This window comes from Hyperolius riggenbachi, chromosome 4 (assembly GCF_040937935.1).
Source record: "Hyperolius riggenbachi isolate aHypRig1 chromosome 4, aHypRig1.pri, whole genome shotgun sequence".
NCBI lineage: Eukaryota > Metazoa > Chordata > Amphibia > Anura > Hyperoliidae > Hyperolius > Hyperolius riggenbachi.
The window spans coordinates 204866184-204887620 of NC_090649.1; the positions used below are offsets into that span (position 1 = coordinate 204866184).

Sequence of the window (21437 nt, forward strand, 5' to 3'; positions counted from 1 at the left end):
ACTAAATAGTAATAACAATAAATTATAATTGCCTGATTACTACTGATCGGTTTGAGGGCATAGAGGGACAAACGCAGACACTTTGGAAAGGGACCTGAAACTATCACAAACTATTGCTTTGGGCAACCCAAGTTACAGCTGTGTATGGGCCTTTAGCTCTGCTTGCAATGACTAAAGGTGCCTGACCTCTAAATATTCCCTACCCTATTACCATTATGCAGTGTATGGTGTGTGCTGCTCAGGCACTGACTAATCAGGGATGCAATTGCATATACTTTAAGAAAAGTAACAGCTAAGCCTAATACCTCTTTTACACTGCACTGAAACACTGATGCGTTTTAACTTTCCATAGCAGTGCATTGTGAAAAAGCTTTCAGTTAAAATGCATATAGTGTGAACTGAGCCATAGGGAAACATGGACATTACTTTTAAAATCATTTGTCCTTTCAGTTAGAACTGACAACAACTGATATTGTGTAAAAGGACCCTTATACATCCCATCATGTAATCACATATGTGTATGAGTAATAAAAGCTCATATACTGATGTACGCTTTCTGTCCTTCACAGGTGGCTGCTTCCTCCACAGGCATTGAATGCCTACTATCTTCCCAACAAAAACCAAATGGGTGAGATGTTAGTGCTCTCTGAGAACCAGTGTTGGTAACACTAACCAATATATTGTCTATTACCACTGCCTTCAATTTAAAACTATTCTGACTTGTTCTGACTTCTGCATCTACAGTATTTCCTGCTGGAATTCTACAGCCCACACTATACGATCCGGATTTTCCACAGTAAGTCTTACCCAGTCTAAAGCTGAACACAAATTAGAAGTCTACAACCTTGATTGTTAAAGGGGCACTATGGTGAAAAATTGTAAAATTTAAAGTATATGCAAACATATACAAATAAGAAGTATGTTTTTTTCCAGAGTAAAATGAGCCATAAAAATCTGACAGAAGTGACAGGTTTTGGACTAGTCCATCTCTTCATAGGGGATTCTCAGAGATCTATTTATTTTCAAAAATGTCTGTCCAACTGCCAAAAAACTGTGTAACGAGCAGGTGAAGCTGGCCCGCATCATTGTTTAAATCCTTTTTAGGGAATATCTTTATAAAGAATAAAAGCCTTGCTGAGAATCCCCTATGAAGAGATGGACTAGTCCAAAACCTGTCGCTTCTGTCAGAATTCTACTACCTACCGTAAGTGACAGCAACATAGGAGAAAAAGAATTTATGGCTCATTTTACTCTGGGAAAAATGCACTTCTTATTGCCTATGCACATATTTTACATTTTACAATTTTTTGCCATAGTGCCCCTTTAACTGCTAGTGATACAATAGAAAGTTACAGAACGGTTTTAACATTTGAAATCTGTATATATAAGTACAACCCACTCACTATGCATCGCACTTGCAGTCCAGTAATGCACTGATACTAGATCTTGCATGCCCCCCAGCTTTGTAGATGCCACAAATTCCTTATTGACAGGCACTGAGCTCTTTGACACCTCTAGTGCCCCAAACAAGTGGTGTTGCCAATTATTGCCCTACCTAGTCTCCTTTGGAAGAATGCAAGTGGCCAACCAACATATTCGACAGCAATAGGTGAAAAAAACAAAAAGCTTTTCATATACCCCATCACAGAAGTTAAGAATAAAAGCACAGCCACTAAATGTATAACGCATGTAAAGAGAGGCGCTAAATGTATCATAAATGTAAGCAAATGTAATAAATAAATGTAAACACAGGCGCTAAATGTATAATAAATGTGAACATATGTAACATTCTGTATTGAGCTTTGTGTTTTAATAAGCACAAACTTTCTTAACCTAGACAATGACTAATGTGTAAGTGAACTTTTGGTTATCCATTGAGAATACAATCTTAAAATGGAAAGGGTAAATATGGAGACAGACCAGAATTATAAAACCTTATAGTATGGAAAAGCTTAGAATGGAGATTTTTTTCATTACTTTATAAATGTGGTGAGAAGCCAGAATGACAGAGATGTATCAACAACATTTTCAGTCCCTGTGTACATTTGTTGTATGGCCTGTATATAAACTGCTCAAACTACAGTGCATACAGTATGAATAGTTTCCATTTTGAAGGAAAGGCTGCCGCCAAGTGGCCATATGAAGGACTTCAGAACATTACACAATACAATACTTCTTGCTTTGGGAACAGAGCCACCTAATTACTTCTAATAATTGTAAACTATCTGATGAGTTATACAAGTAGTTGATAGTGAACTATAGCATAGCGTAAATGCTGGGGAAAATATAAAAATGTACCCCTGGGAAAAAGAAGTTTGTACTAAGATCCCCAGTAAGTATCCCTCTGGTCTACTCCTGTTAATTGATCTGGACCTCTCTTTTTCCTAAAGGCACTCTGTCCGGAACAACTAAAAGGAGCGTGAACAAATTTAGAGGGCCCACATTTGTCTGGGGGGTTTAGGGTCGGTGGGCCAAAGGCAGGAAGGAAGTTAAGGTTAGAGGGGTTAAGATTCGTTGCCCACTGGGGGCATTAAGGTTAGGCGCCCATAGGGCAGGTCAGGTTAGTCTCCCAACGAGAATGGACATGTTAAGGTTAGGCACCACCAAGGGGAGGTTAAGATTAGGCACCCACTAGGGGGTTTCGGTGTGAGAAAAGATAGAGGTTAAGTCATAGTGAAATATCAGCAAATATTACTGATATTTCGCTATATGAATTACTGTAAGTAATAGAATATCAGTAAATTTATTTATACATTTTATTTTCATTCCATGCCGTACTTGAATTAGCATGTAGCGCTTTTCAATGTACGTACTCTGTCTCTCACCGTGTTCTACAGACTGTAGGGCTTAAATGGCTTATTTGTAGGTGAAAAGTGGGGTTGTTTTGTAGAGATGACCAATATACCAATTATTATTATTTATTTATAAAGCTCCAACATATTCCATGGCGCTGTACAAAGTAGGAAAACAAACAAGGGGTACATAATGATACAGACAATGATATACATCAAATATGGAAACTGGTACAACATGCAGAAATGGTGGTTACAATGACAGATGTCACATGATGAATAAAGTGTATAACAGAGTGCAAGCTATGAGATGAATAACTAATTCCAAGACACAAAACGGTGAGAGAGCCCTGCCCTTGCAAGATTACAATCTGCCATTATAGAAAGGATCCCAACAGAGTCACCCCCACCTTCAACTCACTCAAGCAGGCCTTAAGGACCCATATGTTTATGATAGCCTACCCACCATCTTCATAGCTCCAATTTCCTCCCCCCCCCCCCCTTCCAGATTTATCTGCAACCGCCATCAAGTGTTCCACTCTTCCACCCTTTCAAATGTAAGATTATTTGGCAGGCCCTCTTTCCTAGAAGTCCCTCTTCCCTTACAGTGGCTGGATAGTGTACTGGAGCTCTGCCTCTGACAGAGGAGATCAGGGTTCGCATAATGGCACTTCCTGCTCAGTAAGCCAGCACTGCTAGTGCCTATAGAGCGTTTCCCAGTGGCTGCAGCTCTGGTGCTTAGAGACCACCAGGAGAAAAGAGTGATATAAATGTTCTTTGTCTTGTCTTGTCCCGGTGTGCTCTTCTTTACCACTAAATGGACTCAGTGACTCGTCTGCTATATTTATCCCTACATTGCAATCTGCACACCATTGTTTATTGTTACATCACTATTTTGTGTATTATACAGTGCTGCATACTATGTTAGCACTTTCTAAATTAAGATATTATTAGCAATAATCATTTCCACGATAAATGTCTTTTTCTCTGTAGGTCATTAAACTTTGGAGGTATAGGGACCATTATTGGACATGAACTCACACATGGTTATGATGACTGGGGTACGTATCTTTCTTTATCTTGTATTTAGTGACATAGGCCTCAATTCACGGAGCATTATCAAATGTTTATCAAACACTTTATCAAACGTTTGATAATTTACCTCATGGGTAAAATCTCATTTTAAATTCACTAAGGTGTTATATATTTATTGAATGTTTTACCGATAAAACGTTCAACAAATATATAACACCTTAGTGAGATTTTACCCATGAGGTAAATTATCAAACGTTTGATAAAGTGTTTGATAAACGTTTGATAATGCTCCGTGAATTGAGGCTATAGACATTAATATGTGTAAACACAAACGTGATAGTCACACACTGATACAAAACTACACAAAGTATTTAGTAGCTTTCCTCTGTATCACATCCTAGTCTTCACTGTTAATTGTGTTCCAATTCTGCAGGAGGTCAGTATGACCCATATGGGAACCTCATTCACTGGTGGACAGAAGAGTCTTACCGCAGATTCCTCAAGAAAGCAGAGTGCATTGTGGACCTATATGAAAACTTCACCGTTTACAACCAGCGTGTGAGTAATCCCTGGTGTTTACCAACATACTGTACTGCAAAATATTTCTATGGTTCACGCACAATTTGCACATACCAGAACATTATTAAAAATGTATGTATATCTGTTTTAGGTATACTGTATATTTATATCTTGCTCAAAAATGTGCTACGCATTGATACAAACAAGTCTATAGTGATTCCTTTAATATCTATTGAACTATTAGCCTCAATCTCCTAATGTCTCGTAGAATGCAATGTTAGATTTATTTATTTTATTTATTTAGTGCTGACATCTTCTGCAGAACTTTACACCGTGCCTTGTCACTAACTCATGCAGAGGGGCTCGCAATCTAATCCTCTAACATAGCAATAGGTATCTATCATAGTCAGTTTAGGGGAAACCAATTGCCTGGCCAAACTCAAACCAGGAACCCAGAGCTGCAAGGCAAGAGTGCTACCCACTGCACCACCATGCCTACATGAAGACATGTTTGCCTTCTGTTGTTCCCATGTATTGAGAGAGATCTTTTGCACATTCTTGGAAATGTGAAGAAAAAAAAAGCTCACGCCGGAATAATGAATCGATCATACTAAAATTAAGCAGCCATACAAGACAAATTTTCTTCAACTGTAATGAAGTTTGTGGATGGGCACACCTCTATGATGCAGCCGAGTGCTTGATATTGTGACTTAGGCAATGTCACTCCAGAAGTCCTATAGCAATATATCAGCACACCAATGTAGTCAGAATCTGTTACATTTTGCATGGAGTTTGTGCGCTGTCCCTGGAGCAAAACATAAGCAAACGCACAAACCCGCAACCAGGCAGAAATGTCACTGTTAGGAAAGGACTGACACTGACAAACCAGGAGTAAATGAATAATAAGGATTTATTATTAAATGAAAATAAAGTAATGCTGTGCATTACCCTCATGCACAGAAACAATAAGCATTGACTTGCAGGCAAAGTATTTAACAGGCCTACATACACTGCAGCATTAATACAAGCAGATATATTCATATAGCATATATACACAGCAACGGTGATACCGGCGGACGTATTCAATAAGCATACAAATGTATAAGAATCAGGGTATATACAAGGACCTCTCTGCATAAGGCCGGTTCACATTAGCGGTCGCCGTCCGGAATCGCCGGACCGCATGCGGAACGGACGGAACGGACGCACGGCATAGCAATGAAAGTCTATGCGTCCGTTCACATGTGTCCGTTCCGTCCGGACCGGAGCCGGACCGGATCCGGACTCCGGCGTAAGATCCAACATGCGCTATTTTTTGGTCTGGCTCCTCCGGCAGACGTATCCGGAGCGGAGCCGGACTGTTGCATCCGGCCAATACAAAGCAATGAGAACCGGAGAGCGCACAACACACTGGCCGTAAAAAAATGGACGCTCCACCCCACCTCCCATGCTTCCTCCGTGCTACAGCGGCCATCCTGGACGGGGACACATGGGCCCAGCGCCCACAGAGTGGAGCAGCAGCGACCTCACGCTGGAGCTCCCCGGCAGCAACATGTCCGATACGTCTGATAACGAGGAGGTGAGGCCCTACAACGACCCCAGAGCTTCTGACGACCTCCCAGACCCCAGGTATTATTATACAGCTTGTTATCTCAAACGGATCCGGACCGCAACCGTGTTCATACCGCACGGAAAACGGATACAAACGGACCGGATCCGGAACGGATCCGGATAGGAACCGTACGGATCAGGTCCAGTCCGCATCCGGTGCAGTCCGGACATCCGTTCCGGTTTTTAAAAAACCGCAAGTGTGAACGGGGCCTAAGGCGATTTATGCAGAGTAGACCCAGTGTATATAACTGTGTGCACACTGACCCTGGAACCAGAATATTATCCACAATATAAACACAGAAATATATACAAGTACAAGATGCACACTCGAGGAGGAGACACACGGATGGTCAGCAAGCATAGGTCATCAACAGGAGATCAAACAGTACAGTAATCGCTAGGCAAAGAATAGTCAGTAATACAAAGTACAAGGTCAACACGGGAGATCAATAGAGCATGGAATCAAGGAACTAGGAAATATAATATACCAGGAACAGGGAACTCGGGGCAGGATGGCTAGAACCAGGAACAAAGAGCTAGCAACTAGTGAATGTTCAGGTGTGGCTTAAATGCCATGCTGAGAGACCATGTGACAGTCCAGGCCTCCTCCCTGTCTGTGGAGACATACAATCTGGAAAGTCCGCCTTCTGCTGTTGGGCAGAGGAAAGTTCAGGTTGCAAATTCACAGAGGAGGCTGGTGACATCTACTGGTGAAACAAAGGTAGTTCATGCATGAATTTACCAGCAGATGCAGATTGTGACAGGATCACCGCGGTTATGCGCGGTCTCCACGTGATAAGCACAATAGAGACAAGCACGCCTAACTAACCATTAACAGACAAACATAAAACAGAGGACGCGAGCGCTTGCTTAACGGTTACCTCACCGAGCCTCCAGCAAGCGTAGCAGACAGACACACGAAAACAGGGACAAGCGAGAGATAGGATCCACAGCACTAGCGAAAAGTGCCTAGCGCGATCCAAGTACAGAGTAGCAGAACAGAAGGATCCCCAGCGCCAGCGAAAAGTGGCCAGCGCGATCCCAGAAGACAGAACAGAAGGATCCCCAGTGCTAGCGAAAAGTAGCTAGCGCGATCCCAGGAGACAGAACAGAAGGATCCCCAGCGCTAGCAAAAAGTAGCTAGTGCGATCCCAGGAGACAGAACAGAAGAGATAGCTGGTAGCAACCGCTGCACCAGCTATACTCCAAGAACAGAGATCAGAACCATTTCCTGTCAACCACCATAGGGACAGGACAATGGCAAACAGGCAAGACAAGACAGAACAGGCAATACAAATAATACAATCCTAACAGCACTAGGGAAATCTGCCTAGCGCAGATTTAGGAATTACTCTAAGCTGATGTTCAAACAGAGAGCAAGGCTGACACCCCACCAGGAGTGTTACATAGGACGAAATCCTTATGAACAGCCAAGCATTGTGGGAAAGACATAGTACTTATAGTACACGCCTCCAATGAGTGTGGCCAGACAATTTGCATGACAACGTATGCAAATTTCTCTGCAAGCACAAGCTGCAAAACTGACAGAAGCTGTTCTTTCTAGAGTCCTGCAGCATGCAAACCTACACAATGGTCAAAAGGCTGGCTGCCTGCACAGGCAGCTGAGCAAATCATCACAAACTGTCATTGCATTTTTTTCAGACCAAATTATCAAGACCATAGTTCTGAAAAACATAAAAACAATGTTCCAACACCCTTCACCATTTGTTCTGCTGTCACCCCAACTAAAGTGTGCAATGGGCTGAGCCAAGCATTACATTGCATGCGCTGTCCCGGCCATGCTCCTCCTCCTTCATGCTCCCATTGCTGGGAGAGTTTTGCACATGTGCAGTCACAAGTCTTAATGAACTGTGTATGCTCAGAACATGAAAAGAAGGTGCAGACTTTAGTTGGGAGTGACTTCAGAAGGACTTCAAAAACGGCGTGGGGATGGAAAAATCCCTAGGTAAGTTAAAGTCAACTTGTTGACTTTTTCCATTAATATTTGTAATATATAAGAGAATAAACAATCAGTGGAGATTGGTGATAGTTGGTATGTTCTCATCTCCTATCATTTTAAAATGTCTTTATTGCAGGAAGCACTATACAGTGTGTTGCATTTATATCACTTCTCTTTTCCCATCTCTTTGTGGGATTCTGGACTTGCTGTGAATTTGCTACTTTTCAGTAATGTGCTATAACTATGAACCTACTTTTAACAAAGGACTGATTACAAAGGCTGGTAAGATGAAGGAATGCGACAAAAAGAATGTATCTTAATTGCTTCTCAGTCATGAAGGCAAATATTTCATTCTTGGCTCTGCAGCATCATTTCTCATTAAATAGCTAAATACATTCTATTATTAGGGCATACTTAGGAGCCAGATATCATGTCTAGTCGTAGATTACTTGTAATGTAATGTATGTAGCCACAAAAACCCAGGGACTTATATCATGTACACAGCATATATCCTTGCATCAGTTAGCAATTTATGAAAATATTGCAGGTAAAGCATCTGATTCATATTTCAGCGTCATCTATTTCCTATGTCCTCCTGGGATAAAATATTCCCAGGGTTTTTTAAAAAACTGCCACATCCATTGCAAGATGTCATGCACCCCCAGCAGAATTCTGAATAATATAGTAAAACAAATACTTTGGAAAATTAGCCATAAGAGAATGACTCCTTTAGTATTTTCCTTATCAATCAAAGTCACAAACTACTGCAGAGAAATGTCACCATTTATGTTTACAAATTAAAAAAGTAATGATTGATTGAACTCACTACCTACGACTGAATTATCATCTTTTGGTGGAGGTGTATTTTAAAGAGAACCCGAGGTGGGTTTGAAGAATATTATCTGCATACAGAGGCTGGATCTGCCTATACAGCCCAGCCTCTGTTGCTGTCCCAAACCCCCCTAAGGTCCCCCTGCACTCTGCAATCCCTCATAAATCACAGCCACGCTGCTGACAAACAGCTTGTCAGAGCGGGCTGTGTTTATCTCTATAGTGTCAGTCTGCTGCTCTCCCCGCCTCCTGCAGAACTCCAGTCCCCGCCTGTAATCCCTTCCCTCCCTGCTGATTGGAGGGAAGGGACGGGGGCAGGGACCGGAGCTATGCAGGAGGCGGGGAAGCAGCTGAGACTGACACTACAGATGTAAACACAGCCTCACAGCACGGCTGTGATTTATGAGGGATTGCAGAGTGCAGGGGGACCTTAGTGGGGTTTGGGATAGCAACAGAGGCTGGGCTGTATAGGCAGATCCAGCCTCTGTATGCAGATAACATTCTTTAAACACACCTCAGGTTCTCTTTAAAGGTACTTCATTTGCAGATGAGCTTTGCAGATGAGGGTATTTCTGAAAAGTTTATTCTGCACTGTATGATCTTAAGGTTGCTTAAAAAAACATTTTGGGTGCTGATGGCTAGGGATTGAAAGGTATGGTTTGAGGAGTTGAAAAGTCTGGAATGGGATGATGGTGGGTTAGTTCAATGGTTCATATCAGGGTCAGGGTTGGTTTTAAATTGAGTTTTCAGTTATAGAGTTTACAGTTATATGTGGGTTTCCTTTGAGACCACCAACTTTCCTTCCACATCCCAAAAACATAGTGTTGTAAAATCATTTGGCTTCCCCTTATGACAATGACACTAGAATGTGACAGGAGTACACTAGGAGAAACTAATTAACCCTTGAGTAAGCACAACTAGTGTGAAAGGTGTTGGGTCCTATGCTCCTGTATATATCATATCTGGACATTTAATAGACTCTTAACAGCAGCCTGTTATACTGTTAGTATACACAGATAAGACCAGGGTAATTTGCTGAGCATGCTCTTAGTGGCTGCTGTAGTCTTTAGCTGCCCATTCACTTTGAGTCCTACAGGACAAAAGGGCTACACAAATGTTATCTCCTTTATCCATTCAATAAGCAGAAGTATGAGGTTACGTTATCTTTAATGATACTTTGAAATTAAAGTTAGGCTTTTTTAAAGTCTTAAGGTGGCCATACACTGGTCGATGTGCCATTAGATCGACCAGCTGACAGATCCCTATCTGATCGAATCTGATCAGAGAGGGATCGTATGGCTGCCTTTACTGCAAACAGATTGTGAATCGATTTCAGCCTGAAACCGATTCACCATCTGCTGAGCTGCTCCTGCCGCCTGTCCCCCCCCCCCGTATACATTACTTGATGCTGGCTCCGGGTCCTCTTCTCCGCATTGCACGGCTCTGTTCCGGCTCCATTACGGCGCTTCCTGTGTTACTCCGTGACCAGGAAGTTCAAATAGAGCGCCCTCTATTTGAACTTCCTGGTCACTGCAGTGACACAGGAAGCGCCGGGATGGATGGAGCCGGAACAGAGCCGTGCAGTGCGGAGAAGACGCCCGGGAGCCAGCCTCAGGTAATGTATACTTGATCGGATCGGCCGCCGCTAGCGACGCGCACTTTACCCGCGGGCGATCGAGGGTAATTTCCCGCACGGCGCGATCGACGGACCGATCCGATTTCGGGAGGAAATCGGATCGGCGGCTGCGTTTACCGCGAACGATTGGCAACAGATTCGATCCCAGAATCGAATCTGCTGTCGAAACGGCCGGGAATCGAGCCAGTGTATGGCCTGCTTTAAAGGGAGTGGTGGGGCGAGCAGAGCCGGATCAACCACAAGGCAATCTTAGGCAATTGAGTAGGACCTGGAAAGAGTCTAGGGGCCTGGTGGATGCAAGCCCCCACCAAATCTAACTAAAAAAGCCAGGTGACCATCAGTGTATGTATTTTAGTGATAAGGGGTGAAAACATCTCCTGTGAGAAATCTCAGGAGAAAAGTTAATTGAATGGGGGCCACAGAATCTCCAAAAGTCTCCACTAACGCCGTTATTCAATTCATTTCTCCTAGATTAGACCATACATTTTCATTTACTCTTTACCATAACTTTTTAGAACTTTGCAACTTGAAAAAGTGCCAAAAAGTAGGGGAAAACTACTGGTAAAATTATTTTGAGAATATTATAGTCATTTTATTGACAAGGTGTGAAAAAATCACCCAGGAGAAAACTCAGGAGAAATCATTAATAGCATATGGGCCTCTTTCTCACTGTAACTATTCTTCATAGGAAAAAAAACCCCACAGCAATTAAGGGGTGGTAGGAAATGGCAATCTCCGATTCCACAGAAATTACGATTTCCGTCAATGCCAATTTCCAATAATTTTTTATTTGTCATTTTTCTGCATTCTCTGATTGTCTAAATACCTCAGAGTTGACTCAGAAGTATTGGACCAATCAGAGAATGCAGAATTCTACCATGAGTTACAGACTACCCAGCAAGCTCATGGCGAACCAGAACTCAATGGAGTGTGTAAGAGGCTACAGGGAACCAAAAGCCCTCTTACTAAAATATTATCCAAAACAAAAGTAATCGGAATACCACGTCCATTTTAGGCCAATCACAAGACTCAGGAATACTTTGTAGTACCTGTAGTACCAATTGTGATTGCTCTAAAATTACTTCAGTAATCCGACTTTCACAGAAAAATTCTGCTTTCTCTGATGGGTCCAATGCTTCCGAGATCTGTGATTGGGCTAAAATGACCGAGTTGTGGTAAATCCGATTTCCGCATTCCGTTTTCTGATCAGAAATGCAGATTTCCTATCGGAAATGAGAAAATTTAAATTCCGTGGAATCCAAAAGAACATCCATATTCCAAAATGCAAACAAATGCACAACCTATAAAAAACATTCTGTTTTCTTATGTACTTGCTGCACGGAAATGTACCAAACAACACATTTGCTACATTTTTTTTTTTTTTTCTATATTTAATAATTTTTATTGAAGTTTTGAACAATGTGCATACAGAGTAGGTAAACACCGATATTTAGATGAAGTTCAAAAACAGAAGTACAGTGTCACGGAAATTAAACAATTTCAAAGATGCATGAACATTCATAAAGTTGTATGAACAGTCAAAGTATAAATAAAGCATACCAAGGTACAGTTGTAAATGTGTGCCCAAAGTGGAACATATAGATCTACAACGGTCATACTTCTTGAGACTATCTTATAACCACGTTACGAACACATCCCTAACTCCTGATTGACAGGGCGGATGGTTGGTGCGGAGGGTTAAAGTAGGTTCTCGCAGGGAAGAGAACCTTGCTTAGAGCCATTTTGACTTCGAGTCTCAGTTAAACAGTGTTATGAAAAATCATGTTTTTACGGTACTTTAGGATAGGAATTGTTACCGTGTTTACCTTCGAAATAGACGTAAGGTTTGGTGGATATATAGGAAAGTGATGAACGACCGGAGGGGGGATTTCTTACTGGTTGGGAAATCATCACTGAGAAACTGTGAAATTATCTGTGTGGCAATAACTAAAACTACAACTTTAACTATAAATACGCTGCAGGTAATGGGCCTAGGGAAAGGAAAGGACATGCTCTATGGCTAAGAGTATTGCTTTACCAGGAGCTCGAGCATTGGAAATTATTGGAGGGTCTTTGATTTCTAGTCCGAATGAGTTGTTCCATTCGGAGATTGGAGAGGACTAAAGATTTAAGTCTTACCCATGGGATTGGTTCTACCGATTTCCAATGAGTTATTATCAGGTGCATAGCAGAAGTTAAGAGGTGACATGCAACAGGTTGAGTCTTACTGTAGAACATCTCCAACCCTATCATAAGAATTGCTAGCTTTGGAGTCAGGGAGAAATGGTTATTGGACAGTGTTTTTAATGTTTGTTCTATTGTATTCCATAGAGGATTCACTAGGTGGCAGTCCCATAGCATATGTTTTAGTGTACCGATGGATTTTTTACATTTCCAGCACATGGGTGATTGGCTTGGAGAAAATGAGGCAATTTTCCTTGGTGTTAAGTACCACCTGGTTACTACTTTTTGGAATTGTTCCCAATGGGATGCACAGTACGAGTGTTTTTTAATTAGCTTACCTGACAATAGTATTTGTTTTGGTAAGACTTCTGTTTCTAGGTCATGCGACCAAATATTAGTATACTTTAGGAGGAGAGAATTGTTGGTAAGAAAGAATGCGTTGTACCATATGGAGATACCTCCTCGGTAAGGAACTTTGCTATTAAGCATAGTGAGTATATATGTGGGTAGATAAAGGGGTCTAATTTTGGAGGTAGATAAGATGTGATAGATTCTCACATAGGTGAATCTACACGTGTCCGAAAGGGAGAAGTCTTTTTGTAGTGCTTTGTCATAAGGATTCTTGTTAACAAGTACAGTGCAAATACTTTGTGTCATATTGATTTGAGAATGCAAATGATTTGCATGAATTTAACATCCAGCCCTATAATTTTGTGTGCCTGGATGAATGACCACATAGTGGCAGCAGTCAGTCAGTCCCCTGCCAGCCTACACTACAATATAGCACAAGAGCACATATTATTGCTTGCTGTGTAACACATGCATTCCTCTGCCTCATTATCTGTTAATGGGAGGATGTTTGTGGATTAGAGATAAACTGGCAGGTTTAAATACAGCAATTCAGTATTTCCGTTCCTGTAGGCACTCTGCAGTAATTCTACCTCTTTCTATAGACAGAGAGATGGAGAAAAAAAATATAATTACAGCTTTTCATTTCTCATCCACTCTCCCTTTAGGTAAATGGAAGGCAAACCTTAGGTGAAAACATTGCCGACATGGGTGGCCTTAAATTGGCATATTATGTGAGTATTTGTGTGTTTTACATAATCGCTGCCTCTGGCTGTCATCTTCTTACTGACTTCCAGCCATGGGAAAGTGTCACGAGTTTTCCCTCCACATGTATGTCCATTACTGCCATGTCATGTGACTGTTCTTATCTGCAGGCATACCAGAAGTGGGTACGAGAGAATGGCCCAGAGCGCCCCCTCCCACGGCTCAAATACACTCACGATCAGCTCTTCTTCATTGCTTTTGCACAGGTAAAACAAAGAATGACCCATTGCCTGTACATTACACAATATTGTTTGGGAAGTTATTAGTGCTGAATAGATGTTTTTCCTACTATATGGGCATTTATAATATAGGAAAGCACCCTACATGATAGTGCATGAGAGCAATGACAGCAAAGCCATTCATCTGCATTTTGTGAGCCAGCAAGGCAAAAAACATCACCTTATGGAATAATTCATAATGATTGAATATACCTGCCAGGGTATAACTAAAAATTACCCCCTACCCCCAGCAAAACTTTGATAGATCCTACCTAAGGGAGCAAGGCAGATAGAAGTGTGTGTGTGTGGGGGGGGGGGGGGGGGGGGGGATTGGTGGGGCTTGGAATATGCTAGTCTATATGCTAGTGATACTCAGGGGAGGGGATTATTACATATTTTTTTTATTTCGAGCGAATCCGAGTTGAGAGTGATGTGGAGGATGCCATATTTATTCCATTTAAGCAATTCCAGTTGCCTGGCTGTCCTGCTGATCCTCTGCCTCTAATACTTCTAGCTATAGACCCTGAACAAGCATACAGCAGATCTGGTGTTTCTGACATTATTATCAGATCTGACTAGATTAGATGCATGTTTTTTTCTGGTGGGATTCAGACACTACTGCAACCAAATAGATCAGCAGGGCTGCCAGGCAACTGGTATTGTTTTAAAGGAAATAAACATGGCTGCCTCCATATCGCTTTCACCTCAGGTTTACTTTAAAAAAAAATTGTTCACTCATTCAAAACATATAAATTATTTATTAATAAGATTAAAATATAAATTAAAACCATTTAAACACTTGATGTGTCCAGTCCTAACTGGAGAGTGATCTCCATATAACACTAGACCGGACAATGTACATCACAGCACATATGTGATATAGACCCAATTACACACATACATGTGGATACAGTTAACAAGATCTTTACTTAGGACAAGGGGTTTTAACTACTTGCTGCATGCCGTGCAGTATATTCCCGGCCCTTTAAAAAAGACAGGATGCAGCAGGGCCGTGAAAACAAGTCTGCAGCGGCATGCAGCCGCCGCTCGCTCCCGTTCGCGCGTGCGCGCGCACCGCCGTTACCGCCGCTTAGAGGGGAAGTTAATGAATGGGACCGCAGGTCCCATTCATAAATCTAAGTCCCCGATTCAATGAATACCAGCGTCTACGAGACGCCGGCATTCATTGTATCTTCCTGTGTTACACAGCCACGGATTACTTCCGATTCACGTGCTTACGTACGTGAATCGGAAATGACGACTGAGGACATCTTGTGGCCAAATAGTATATTGCACCAAAATTGCATTTTATTTAATAAAAATCCCCACACTGACTGATATAATTAACTATTTCCCTCCCACACCCTCCCATAATACCCAAACTTTTTTTTTTATTTATAAAAGGGGGGAAAAAAATTTCATCAAAAAAAAATAAATATAAGTAGTTACCTTAGGGACTGAACTTTTTAAAAATTTATGTCAAGGCAGTATATTACTATTAATTTTTAATTTATGGGCTTGTAATTAGTGATGGACGCAAAATTGAAAAAATGCACCTTTATTTCCAAATGAAATATTGGCGCCATACATTGTACTAGGGAAATTTTTTGAACGTTGCAATAACCGGGACAAAAGGGCACATAAAATGTGTGGCTTTTATCCACAGTAGAATGTTTTATTTTAACACTATAATGGTCAAAAACGGAAAAATAATGCATTTTATAATTTTTTTTTCTTATTATTCATGTTAAAATGCATTTAGGATAAAATAATTCTTGGCATACTGTACACCCAAAGAAAGCCTAATTGGTGGCAAGAAAAACAAGATATAGATCATTACGCTGTGATTAGTAGTGATTAAGTTATTGGTAAAAGAAAGGGAGGAGCGCTGACAGGTGAAAATTGCTCTGGTCCACAAGAGGAAAAATGCCTCAGGTGTCAAGTGGTTAAACCAGTCTTGAGGTTTTGTGGCTGCATGAAGTCAGTAATCTTGAATGTAAACTGCCAGGTCAATACACATTGAAACCTCCATAAGTGCCAGCTTGAATTACTATCCTCCCTTATGTCAGTGTGCATGTGTAGTCAGCTCAATGCCTAATCCTGATATTACAGAGCACACCTATTATGTAAGCATCAAATCCAATTGAAAACCCCCATTACCAGGATGTACATGTGCGGACATGGAGTTATGGGTAGAAGAGGTTATTATGGGGTTACTACGTTGCCACTGATACTGGGTAGAGGCAGAGAATTTTGTAGTTTCTGATCAATGGCATGTGTCTTGAAAATGCCAGATCAGAAATAATGTTTTTTGCTTATATTCCTTTTCTTCATCTAGTGCATGTGTGAACAGAGCTCAATACAGTTTTTCCCCAAATTTAGAGTATGCTGAAAAATATAAGCCCTCCCCCTAATATAAGACATAGTGGCAGTGGACCAGGCAGGGACACAGACGGCGCTGGGGACCTGCTCCCTGACCCCCTGCCCGCCCACTCACTGGCTCGCTTGCTTTACCTCCGCAGTTCCCACCTGCTCGCTTTACCTCCTCTGTTCCAGCCCACTTTACCTCGGGTCTCAGCTCCCAGCCCCCTCCATTAGAAAGTCCGGACCCCCCTGCTGCTTATCCCCCACATAATTCAAACCACAGATCAGCGTTGACGTCAGCTCATGTAGTCCTGTAACAGTGCCGCGCTATATAGGACGTAAATAGAGATCACTTCCTGTATACAGTAGTGCTTACTGGACTACATGAGCTGCCTTTAAAGGGAACCTGAAGCGAGTAAAATTATTTAGAATAAACACATGACATAACCGCAAATGAATATTACATACTAACCTCACCGCCAGTTCCTCTCAGAAATTCACCATTTTCTTCTTACAGTGATCCCTTCCAGTTCTGACAATGTTTTGTCAGAACTATAATATACCAGTTGCTGACAGTTATTTATAAGTAGCTGTCAGTTATAACAATGTTCAAGGTAATGTCCATGTTTCCCTATGGCTCAAGTGGGTGATATTACAGTTTAACAGTGTTCTGACCAGGAAGCTGTTAGGGGGTAATGGCCATTTTTAAAATGGAGGACGGAGAAATCCATAGATCACAGTGGACAAATGGGATGCAGGAGAAGAGAAAGAGATTGAGTAATAGACTACACAGGAGGTAAGTATGACCTGCGTATGGTTATTTTGACTTTTTATTTTGAGTACAGGTTCTCTTTAACGCTAATCTGCGGTGTGAATTATGCGGGTGATAATCAGCAGGGGGATCGGGTCTTTCTTAATGGCGGGGGCCGGGTGCTGAGAACCGAAGAGGTAAAGCGGGAAGTGAGGAGGTAAAGACGGCGGGCAGGTTCGACTTTTAAAAAAAAAAAGACGGCGGGCAGGCGGGGGAGGAGGGAATCAGTCTGTATACTAGGGAGATCTGGCTATATACAGGGGGAATCAGGCTATATATTAGGGCATCTGGCTAAATACATCGGGAATCAGGCTATATACTAGGGGATTTGGCTATATATGGGAGTAATGTGGCTATATACTAAAAGGAATATGGCTACCCCCACAAAATATAAGACCTCCCCAAAAATGAGCCCTAGCACATCTTCTGAAAGAAAAATTAATATAAGACCGTGTCTTATCTTTGGGGAAACACAGGTAGTAGATATTCCATTGAGTGCAGTAGCTAATCATGTTCAGGAATTAATAAGGAATTAACTGTCAGCTGATTAATTAATCAACTTGTCAGATAATTGGTTATTTGCCTTTTAAATCTGATATAGTCCAGTGCAAAGTTCTATTTCAGCCCCGGAAAATTACACTCATTGATCAATTTAAATTTTGACATCAAACCAATGATTAGTATAGTAGAATCTGAATCTTGATTTACTGTGTTTTATTTCTGTGCAGACGAAACGCCTCTACATGGTTTAACTTTGGTCACTCAAAACGGCTGTGCACCTGCTCAGATTGTGCACAGCAGCACAGGGACCCTTGATGCCCACCAACTGGTTGGTGGCAATACTGAAAAAAACATACTTTTTATACAATAAATATGATTCTGTATTTTTCTCCACTAAAAAAAGGGAAATTGTTGAAAACGCAAATGCACCAATAACCACGGAAAAACGTAAAACATAATTGCAAACGCATAGAGAAAGGCAAAGAAAAATGCAGAAATTCACAATGCAGAAAAGGCATGGTTTTCAGCACAGCCAAGTGTGCTCCCAGTTTGTACTGGGTCTTATAAATAATTATTATAACCAAAAAAGCTAAAATTAGTCATATGATATATTGTTTTTGTTTTCTCTTAAGAACTGGTGCATAAAGAGGAGATCTCAGTCTATATATCTTCAGGTTCTGACAGAAAAGCATGCTCCTGAGCATTACCGGTAAGTGATATATCAAAGCTAATATTAATAAGTAATTCTGACTGATACTGACATCACCCTGGTTATCACATTCTAAAAAAGAATGTCATCAAAAGCAATTTCCTGTAATATGCAAATCCAAAATTCATCCAGTCTCCACTCTCCAGTCAAAATGTTGTATCCGTTTTGAACAGAACAGCTAATGTAGCTGCTACTGTGTGTTTCGGTTGTGTAGGAACCTGCCTACCCCATTTCCCTGCAACATTCAGTGTTGGAAACTTGTGGGGCCTATCTATACAGTGCCAACATTTGCAGAAGGGTTGCAAATCATTTTTCTCTAACCTTGAAATGTTGTTTGTGAAGCAAAAACAATGTTACAGGCTCTTCTCCGATAGACATCTAGTAGGTATTGAGAATTATTTGCTTTTCAATGTTCATTGACTCATTAGTTCCCAGTGTTTTTTCCAAACACGCAAAATTTTGATATAAATTGGTCTGGAAATAATATCCTTTATGCAACCTGTATATTAAATAGTGTTGGGCGAACAGTGTTCGCCACTGTTCGGGTTCTGCAGAACATCACCCTGTTCGGGTGATGTTCGAGTTCGGCCGAACACCTGGTGGTGTTCGGCCAAACTGTTCGGGGTTCGCCCGAACTGTTGAATGCATGGCCGAACATGGCCGAACAGGGCCCCTGTTCGGCCGAACAGGGCCCTGTTCGGCCGAATACTGCCCCCCTATGGGGTCGCAGGCATAAGGGGGGAGCATGCCCCGGTCGCGGGGGGGGTCGGAAATTCCCCCCACCCCCTCCGCTAGCGCTCCCCCCTCTGCCCGCTTCCCCATAAAAAAAGTTATAGTACCTGGTGCCTGGTGGCTGGCAGTGGAGTGAGGAGGAGGAGGAGGAGTCCGAGTAGCAGAGTGGCGTTGAGGCCGGGCAGCGGGCGGTTCGGGCGGTTCAGCGCTAGTACCTTGTGGTACTTCCGCCCTTTCTCTGACCTCACGTCCTCTGCGTGATGACGCATACGAGGGTACGCGTGATGCGTACCCTCGTATGCAGAGGACGTGAGGTCAGAGAAAGGGCGGAAGTACCACAAGGGTACTAGCGCTGAACCGCCCGCTGCCCGGCCTCAACGCCACTCTGCTACTCGGACTCCTCCTCCTCCTCCTCACTCCACTGCCAGCCACCAGGCACCAGGTACTATAACTTTTTTTATGGGGAAGCGGGCAGAGGAGGGAGCGCTAGCGGAGGGGGTGGGGGGAATTTCTGACCCCCCCCGCGACCGGGGCATGCTCCCCCCTTATGCCTGCGACCCCATAGGGCCCCCATGTTCGGGGGTCCCATTGACTTCCATTGAGTTCGGCGTTCGGGCCGAACATGCCGAACATCTGGCCCATGTTCGGCCTGTTCGGCCCGAACCCGAACATCCAGGTGTTCGCCCAACACTAATATTAAAGACCTAAGCAACATTTTCTTTGAACATCATTATGCAAATATTCATTAGCTAGCACGATAAGAAATATGTTTTGTGTAGTGAATATGATTCATTTTACATGATCTGATCTCTTCTAAGGTGGCCACACACGATATAATAAAATTATCTTATTTTACAGCAATTCAATAAAAAAATTCAGATCGGATTTCCCTTTTTTTTTATTTCCTCGATTGGAGAGTGGAGGAAATTTCTTATCAATTTTTTGCAAGTTTGTATGGTATGTGGTAGATTGACAATTTTGTAATGTGGAAACCCAAACAATTTTTCATAGTTTTCAATCATTTTTGTTTCATAATTTGGGAAAAATTGAACACACATGTGGTACATTGGTCAGATTTTTCAAATGTTACAATCAATCAGAAAAATTGGTTGTATTCTTGAATTGAAAATACATGTAAAAAAAATGCATGGTGTGTTTTCCACCTTTAGACTTCACTTTAATATCCTTATTAATGTTTTGTTTCCCTACTAGGGTTATGGGAAGCGTCTCACAGTTTGAGGAATTTGGACGGGTGTTCCATTGCCCCAAGAACACTCCAATGAACCCAGTTCAGAAATGCTCTGTGTGGTGATTCCCAGGTAGCTCTGCTGATGCCAGCCTAACATACATCACAGCACAATTACCCGTGTGTCTACATCAGGAGAAGAATGTCTGACTGTGCCTTTTCCTTTGCTGACAATGGCCCTCTGAGCCTCTTCATCTACACTGTTTTGGTCTGTCGGCACTTGAATGAAGATACAGTACAGATCTTAAAAACCGTGAAAAACTCTCCTTTAATGTATTATTGAGGTACATTTCTCACTGGCTTCTTTCTGAGCCCAAGTAACGCTAACACAGTGTTGACAAGCCAATGCCAACCCAAAATAGGTTTAAACAAACAGAGCACACCAAAATGTGTGTCTCCGAATAGGCACCTGACATCTGTAGACATTGTGTCAATGCATACTTGAACCATGGAGTATGAGTTGTTATGTGTTTAAAGTACACTTCAGATTGCTAACAAGATATCAGAATGGATAAAAGAGCTCTTCTTGACATTCAGAACAGATGTTGTTACGCAAAAGATATTTACAGAGGAGACTCTACCAGGCATCTTGTCTACAACACTCTGTGTATCCAAGTGTGTCAGTAATAGTCTGAAATCCACAAAAGACCAAGTAATGGGCTAACCACCATTGTAACAATGGTGACAGCAATGCTCATCGCATGAGCAAGAGTTCAGTATTAAATAATGTTTTGGTGACATTCATATACACACAGAAGGTTATTGATTCTATACAAAGTTATTTTTTTTCTAGATCTATTTGCTGCCTACTGAATGAATGTACATCAAATAATTATTTGCTAATTTTCGAGTTGGAATTTGGAAACATTTTCAATTGTTATATTTTATTTTTGAAAACTATCTAGTGCCAAGAATATGTCCCTATGGATTTCAACTCTCCGATTGACATGTGATTCAGGATTACTGGAAATTTGCCAAATTTATTTCAGTGGGTGGAACTTAGAGTGGATTCAAATACAAGTATATTCTGATATACTACTATTTTTCTTTTTGCTTTTGTTTCTTGAGAGTCAGTAAAGTTTGTTTTCAGTATATCATTATTATATTTCCACCATCATTTCAGCAGGACAACATTGATTTTACATTTATTCAATCCATTGTTTTACCATAATCTG

At 41.7% G+C, this 21437-nt stretch overlaps 1 protein-coding gene across 1 annotated transcript in view; it reads left to right on the forward strand.

Annotated features, from left to right (window-relative positions):
• ECEL1 (endothelin converting enzyme like 1) overlaps positions 1-20993 on the forward strand; it is a 120804-nt gene extending 99811 nt beyond the window's left edge. Inside the window, exons 11-18 of the mRNA XM_068279331.1 lie at positions 570-628; positions 745-796; positions 3786-3853; positions 4261-4385; positions 13585-13650; positions 13792-13887; positions 18208-18284; positions 20229-20993. Coding sequence (XP_068135432.1) covers positions 570-628; positions 745-796; positions 3786-3853; positions 4261-4385; positions 13585-13650; positions 13792-13887; positions 18208-18284; positions 20229-20328 — 643 coding nt within the window. The 3' untranslated portion in view covers positions 20329-20993. The remainder of the gene's footprint in view (positions 1-569; positions 629-744; positions 797-3785; positions 3854-4260; positions 4386-13584; positions 13651-13791; positions 13888-18207; positions 18285-20228) is intronic.
• The last annotated feature ends 444 nt before the right edge of the window (positions 20994-21437 follow it).